This window comes from Leishmania braziliensis, chromosome 33 (assembly GCF_000002845.2).
Source record: "Leishmania braziliensis MHOM/BR/75/M2904 complete genome, chromosome 33".
NCBI classification, from domain to species: Eukaryota; Euglenozoa; class Kinetoplastea; order Trypanosomatida; family Trypanosomatidae; genus Leishmania; species Leishmania braziliensis.
This window is the reverse complement of record NC_009325.2, coordinates 1,428,125-1,435,341: the sequence shown is the minus strand read 5'-3', so window position 1 is coordinate 1,435,341 and position 7,217 is coordinate 1,428,125. Positions and strand designations below refer to the sequence as shown.

At 59.0% G+C, this 7,217-nt stretch overlaps 3 protein-coding genes across 3 annotated transcripts; all 3 read right to left on the bottom strand.

The window, feature by feature from the left end:
- Window positions 1-762, bottom strand: LBRM_33_3410 (conserved hypothetical protein; the record flags this gene model as incomplete). Its single annotated transcript, XM_001568055.1, has 1 exon — window positions 1-762. A coding segment is annotated over one exon (762 nt), but the record flags the coding sequence as incomplete, so codon positions are not given.
- An 816-nt stretch (window positions 763-1,578) lies between these two features.
- Window positions 1,579-4,422, bottom strand: LBRM_33_3400 (conserved hypothetical protein; the record flags this gene model as incomplete). Its single annotated transcript, XM_001568054.1, has 1 exon — window positions 1,579-4,422. The coding sequence occupies one exon, from the start codon at window positions 4,420-4,422 to the stop codon at window positions 1,579-1,581; it is 2,844 nt and encodes a 947-aa protein (XP_001568104.1).
- A 1,099-nt stretch (window positions 4,423-5,521) lies between these two features.
- Window positions 5,522-6,919, bottom strand: LBRM_33_3390 (conserved hypothetical protein; the record flags this gene model as incomplete). The annotated part of the gene is made up of 1 exon (XM_001568053.1): window positions 5,522-6,919. One exon carries the CDS (start codon window positions 6,917-6,919, stop codon window positions 5,522-5,524), a length of 1,398 nt encoding a protein of 465 aa, XP_001568103.1.
- Window positions 6,920-7,217: the final 298 nt, after the last annotated feature.

The window sequence follows — 7,217 nt, the reverse complement described above, 5'->3', positions numbered from 1 at the left end:
TGACATGCCGTGATAGCATGTGGCGAGATCACCCACACCTTTGCACATGCCCTGCGCATCCAGTACCGAGACGGTTGCGGTGGCCCGTATCTGCTTGCCTTCCACGTCCTGCATTTCCTTCAGAAGAGCGTCGCGCTCATGCGGAGGTAGACGCTGCAGCACGGATGGGTCCAGCGTGTCGAGCTCCCCAAGCCGACCAACGCCGCGGAAGCCAATGAGCAGTCCATCCGACGCAGCTGGATAGAGCTCCTTGCACAGCAGCAGTGATTCCGGCGCCAAGTCCAATGTGTGCGTTGGCGCCTCCGCGGTAGCACGATGTGGCGCTTTCCATGATGCGGCATCGACAGCGAGTAGCGCCACGTCGAGGCTGGGGTGCTGGGCGAGAAGGCGGAGACTCACAGCGTCTGTCGCCACCGCCCTCCCGTCTTCATCCGTGCGGTACATGCGGCAAATAACAAAACGTGCCTTCTGATACTCTGGGGGGATCTTCAACTGCGACGCATCTTTGGTGTAGTTCCAGGGAGCAAAGGAGTGCTTCGCCGTGAGCAACAGCACAGACGGCGAGGCTGCTGGCTTCCCGCTTGCAGCCTCGATCATTCTAGGAGTTCGAAATCTGAAGGCGGTACCCATCATAAGCCACAGAGGCTTCAGCATTTTCCCCGGGACGTGCAGAAAGCTCAGGATTGGGACACAGCAGCCGCGGCGCTGTGACGCTGTCGCTAGCGCACCAGTACCAACCGCAGTAGCGTTGCCCTCTGCCATCGCGATTTAGGAGAGCCTCCTGCAGGTGGCCCTTGTTTTATGCGTGATGAAACGCCAAAGAGAGAAGAGAGGGAAATCGCGTAGCAGAGGGAGACAAAGTGGTGCGTGGGTGATTGAGGCCAAGCGGAAGCTGAAGAGAGGGGCACACGCACACATACACACACGCGGCTTGCGTTGCATCGGCTGCTGCTTCGGCGGTCCACGCAGACAAAGAAGAGTTACACCACTCACCTCTCACACTTCTGTCACGGTCTTGTCAACGATCCAGTATGATGAATCGGAAGACGGACGAGAAGATCTATGCCTGTGTGTGTGTGTGTGTGTAGGTGGGTGGGTGGGTGGGTGTCTGAGTACGTGTGCACTACGCTTTTCTCTTTCATTGCTCGATAGAGTTCCAGTGAAGGAGACTACGAAGGGTCTCAGGCCTTGGGGAGGGCCGCACGCGCCTCTTCCCTTCTCGCCTCACAGCGCGCATAGCCGCCGCGCAGTCCATCTCGTTTTGCGCACGCGTGCACATTTGTCCTTCTTGTGCATGAGTGTGCGTGTCGCACTGGTGCGGAGGGACGGGCTGGTGTGCAGTTGCTCTCACAACCATTTTTGACTATCCCTCGCCGCTACCCCCCCCCCCCAAAGTCGCATTTTGCATCATTAACACCTACAATACGCACAGAACAGGTCCCGTGAGCAATGCCTATCGAGTCGTGTCCTCTGGAATGAGTCGCTGCTCGGAGGGTGATGGGCAGCAGAAGACGGAGGCTGCAAGGTCCGCGATACAACACCGCACAGATACTGCGGCGGTTGCCGCATGGCACTTGTTCAGTTCTGCTTTGTTTCCTCGTGATACCGCTGAAGAGAGAGCGGAATGATTCCGCTCGAGTGATGGACGGGGTTTGCAATGTGCTGGAGGGCGACTGTATACGACTCACCGTAGTCCCGCCGCAGGCTAGCACGAGCGTCTTCGTTGTTGAGCACCGTCTGGAGCAAGGCAGCGCATTCCTCCATTGCCACATGCGGCAGACCGCACTTGCCGACGAAGTTCAGACGAGGATCGCTCTGGTCCACAATGGGTACGGCGGAGAAGGTGAGAAAGAGCTGGTGGGCGACTGCGTAGGCGCGGCTCAAAACGGCACGCCACGCCTCCTCACTCTTTTTGTCGGCCGCCTGCTGAGCTATGCTCATCAGGACCGTCCATACTTGCTGCATCTTGACGCTCTCCGTCGTTACACTGGAATGGGTCCTGCAGGAACAAGTGTCCTCCACAAGGAGCAGTGTGGCGAGGTGCAGCTGTGGTGTGAATGTGCTTGATGGGGCGCGTGCCAGAACGCTACTTATGCGCTGCACGCGTTCCTCCGCAGCAGGCGACCGCGTCGTTGGGCAAGTAACGAATAAATTGTGCAGAAGCGGCAGAACAGCACTGCACAGCTTTGTCGCCTCACATGGGATGGCGACCGCGTCTGAGGAGACCAACACCGCCGCAGCGTCGTCCGCGAGGTCGAAGAGTGCCGTCATTGCGTTAGTTGTGAGGCCCTTTTTGGAAATTCCCCGAGCCAAGTTGGCGCACGCATCAGCCGTCAAATGCAAGTGCGAATGCGCAGCGCCGTAGAGGACGGCCACGGCCGCCGTGGTCGTGCACCTTGCACTGGCTTCATCCGCTTGGTGAGAGTCCAGCAACGGATACGACGTGACAAGGAAGTGGAGGGCGCCGTCACACATGTCTTGCGTCCACAGCTCCGCCGGCACACGCGTGATCGCCTCCTGCGTCGCCGCGTATACGTGAGGATACTCAGAAGGTTGCATGCGGGAGGCTATGGCGAGGAGGGACGGCATTATGCTGTCCAGGTGCGCACGCTCGCATTTCAGGCTCCCCAGTTCGTTTCGCAGCCCATTCTCCATCTCCGCCGTGAAAAGGTACTCATTACAGTCCGCGGAGGCGTCGACGGTGTGCCGCACACACCGCCACAGAGCGGCGTCCAGATCTGGCACGCTGTGCCGCCACCCGTCGAGGTTCTGCAGAGTGCCGAGCAAAATCTCGATCCACTCAAAGGTAACCACAGTGGGCTCCTGGAGAACAATGGCACTCATCACATTCAGCGAGCCCACGATGAGGGCACCAGCGCTCACCGCTGGTGAGTCGGCGATGGTGCACTGCTCGGCGAGAAAGTCAAAGTCCAGCGCTACAGATGCCGCCATTGGGAAGGCCGCAGCGAGGTGAGCGAGCGCGCGCAGACCATGCTGCAGGAGAACGGGATCGTCTTTCCCTTCGGTGATAAGCGTGCTCGTCGACATGACGATCGTGTCGTTGAAGACGCTTGTCAGCTCTGCGTGATCCAATGCGCACACGAGACAGAAGGCATGCTCCACAACGGCCCGCACCGCCTTCTTCTTGAGTTCTTCCTTCACCGCGTCGCTCTCGGCAACGCCGGCCAAGACATCGGCAACATGCGAGATGCTGGGGGCGCCCAGCAAAACGCGCCGCGTTGAGTCGTCGTGTGAGGTGTGAACAGCCATCCATTCTAGCAGTCGCACAACGGCCGCCGTGATAACCGCATCCCGCCTGTTCAGAAGACCGCTGAGCGACACACTCATTCCGCTCACCCACAGCTGCTGCAGGCAAAGCTGCGTGTATGTGTTCTTGTCAACGCACACATGAGTGGCGCCCGTCGACTCGCCTGTCTGAATCTCAGGCGCTCCATCGAGCACGACATCGGCGAGCGTGTCTGTGATTGCCGTGACAAGTTGCGGCTTTGGGGAGTTCACGAGGGCCCGATGGAGCCACAGAAGAGGGTTCCCCGGAAGTGCGTGCACGCAGAACGCACGAAGCGCCGCCGGTAACTCACACGCCTTTTTGCGGAATGTCATTACGTCCTCGACGTCGAGGGCGGGGCCGTTGCAGCGGCTGCAAAGAAAACGATGAAGTTGAGTGGCGGTCTTGAAGTTGTGCATCGCCTCTGCCTTGAAAATCCACTTTGCTGCCTGCAGTGCAGGTGGGGTGACGGCGGACTGCTGCGTCATCCTTTCCCACGCATCATGAAGCGCATCGAGCGCCTTCTCTACGCCCCCGTCCTCGTCCTCCTGCTCGGCGACTGCGCACCCGTAGTACAGCTTAACAGCCGTGTGAAAGTGCACAGGGAGTGGTAAGCGCGTCAGCTTCCCTGCGATCACCAACAGTCGCTTGCGGAGTGCTGCTGAGAAAGCGGCATGAAGTGCCAAGGCGCTGAGAAGATCCAGCAACACCAGCTGCACACTGTCGTGTGGTTCTGCCTTCCCCACCTCCGACTCCACGAGCATCCAGAGCTCCTCGCAGCTTTCCAGAAAGGTCGCAATGGACCCACCAATCGCCGAACAGCGCAGTGCCCATGAGAAGAGATGTAGCACTGACCACACCTCGTTCTCAACATCATTGCCATCCTTTCCGAAGCTTCTCAGAAGCTGCGGAAGAGGGGCGAGGGTGGCCAGCGCCTGATCACCGATGTCCTCCACAGCGCATGCGTTAGACAGCCACACGCTGCGGCACCGCACATCCGACTTCACACCTGCGACGCTCATGGGCTCTGCATTGGCCGCACCGAGATCTTTCGCAAACTGCGCGAGCGCAGAGAAGAGCAGAGGAAAGCGACCGGCAACGACGGCCACAACTGTAGGGTACCCTCTCAGCTCCATCAACTTGTGCTGCGCCGCTGCAAGCACCTCGGCGGTGGGATTCAACCGCAGCTTCTCTAGCAACTGCTCCACCTCAGCATAGACGCGGGTGTCTTCTGCGTTGGCGAAGGTGAAGGGCGCGCAGTCCACTTGCCCAAGCTCCACCTTGAACATCGATGCCGCCTCCTTGGGCGGCGCCTTGGCTGACCCCTTGAACGGCCTTTTGGCCATGCCTCCTCGAGCCGCGCGAGGGCCCTTTGTGCGCGTGTGTGCTCTGCGCTTCACTCGTATTTCTTTCTTTTTTCGCTCTTATTTCGACTCTCTTGAGGGGGCGCTGGTGACACAGACGCGGCCTACTCACACGTGCGTGTGCGTCTGTGTGTGCCGATCAGGGAGGAGGGGGGATGGTGCTTGAGAGGGAAGGGATCTGAGAAACAGCGCTCTCGGGTAAGCGCGTAAGGATGTACGGTGTCGACTTTAGTAGAGGCCCGCGGCTGTTGGGTGGGTGGACGAGAGAAGTCAGCCGCACGATTTGCTGTTTTGAGCTTCGGCCCGCTGGGTTGGGGCACGCAAACCCAAGAAGATGCAAAAGAGGAGGTGAGGAGACAAAGTTTAGTGAGAGACCTCAAACAAAGGGGCACTGGAGCCAACTAGTCACTCAGCCAGTAAAGCCGCCAATGGATACGCGAATACAGAAGCGCGCTGCAGGACGGATGGAGACAAGATGTACGTGCCCTCGATATCTCGGCATTGCGTGTATGGCGGCACACATACATGCGCACACATTCGTGCACTGTATGGGTTGAACATGTCCGTTGGAGTGTTGTCTCTCGTAACGGCGCGTGGCAAAACGGCACTCAACGGCGCGTCGGCGACGAAGCACGTTGGAGTTTAACTGGCGCGGTGGAGACAGAGAAAGAGACAGAGGAGAGAGAGGGAGAGCGAAAGAAGGACTGTGCGATGGCCAATCACAGCAACGCACCACTCTCAATGACAGCCACAAAACACGAGCACGTTTGATAGCAGAATACACAGAGAGGAAGGGGAAAAAGACCGAGACACACCCGCGGCCACACGCGCCAACAACTCACCGAGGGGAAGAAAAGAGGAGGCGCGTACCTCAGCTGGAGTTCGGGAGACTGGCGAGGATCTTGTCGCCATCCTTGACGTGGGGGGCCATCTTGCGAATGGTGCTGCGCATGTCGAGCGGTGCGTCCTGCGAAATATCAGGCATGCGCGAGTTAAGGAAGGCGGTGCCGTCGTAGTCCATCATCTTCAGCTTCGCCTTATAGAAGCGCGCCTTGGCGTCGACGTTATCCCACGTTTCTTCGATGTTGGAAGGGTTGAAGCCGTCTTGGCAGTCCTTCTCCGCGTCCACAGACGACGACTCTGTTATCTTTTGCTTCAACCAGAGGTCGTTGATGGGCTGCCCGGAGTCCTGCATCACCTTCATGTCCTGCAGTATATTGTACGCCTTAGAGAACTGCTGCTTGTACTGTCCGTAGTTTTGTCGAATGTCCCCCATCGTCTTCTTGGCACCTGCCTGGCCGGACGCCAAGCCGCCCTCCGATTGTGCCAGGTCACCGCCCAGCACCCCCTTGCCGGATACGCTCTCCATTGCCGCGGCCAAGAACAGGTCAAGCGGGCGCTGCGGATCGACAGCCGTGGTGAGGGAGGGGGTCTGTACGTCAGGCGGCTGCAGCGCTGTCGCCGCCTCTTCGGGGCCCTTCTCTAGCTCACGACGCTTAGCAGCCTCCTCTGAAAGTCGCTTAGCGGCCATCTCCAGGCTGTCTTCGAGCCGCTCCTGCAAGAGACGCCCGTCGAGGAGATTGGAGTTGAGCTTCCACACCTGCACGCTGAGGCGCATGTCGGTCTCCACCCGTATGCTAGTTCCGTTGGCCAAAACGTACGTGTGCATCTCCTCTGTCTTCTCGCCAAAGCGGAAGCCCCAGCGCGCCTCGCCGGAGGCACACATGAGCGCGCGAGCCGGCAGCAGCACCTGCCCGCGCCGGCCGGTGCTCTCGTCATCAAAGTCCAACACGGTGTCACTCAGCAAATTGAAATAAAGGAAGCCGGTGCCAACGGTGGGATGCTCAACGTGCATCTCGTAGCCGGGGACGTGATGTTCCACAACCCGTGCGGTATCCGGCATGCCGCCAATCAACGGCGGTGCCACATCCATTAATACGCGTAGAAGTGTCGGCGACCACAGCAGCCCCGGTAGGTGGCGCACCTCCTTCTTCTGCCAGTTCTTTACTTCCGTGAACTCCTTCTCTGTGCCAAACATCTCCAGATACACATGCTTGATGACCTTGTCTTCTGGCGTAGACCCCCTCCAGATGGTCGTCTGTCCTTCGCGTTGCAGAACACGGCCGAGCTCGGCGTAGATAAGTTCCTCCTCATCGAGTGACAAGACATTCCGGAACACCTCGCAGCGCTGCACGTTTGGGGGCAGCGAAACCAGCGACGCATCCGCCGACAAGACACGCGCCAAATGTAAAAGGCCCCGCCGCAGCATTCGCTCCGCTCGGTATGTCGAGGCTTTAAATGGAAAAGAAAGGAATGGGAGGGAGACAGCGCTGATGCTGAGCAAGTGGCACGCACAGATGTGATGTAGTGAACAGACCGAACAATAGAGACCAGCTGCGTGCCTGCCGCGCAATTTACCGCTCCGCACGCATCCACACGCACGCGATAACGGGGCGCGGAAGGGGAGAGAGCGCCGCTACTGATGAGTGTGCGGCGATACGTGCGTCGATGCTCACGCTCCACGTTGAGTAGCTTAGTGCATAGGAGTGAGACAACAGAGACCGTAA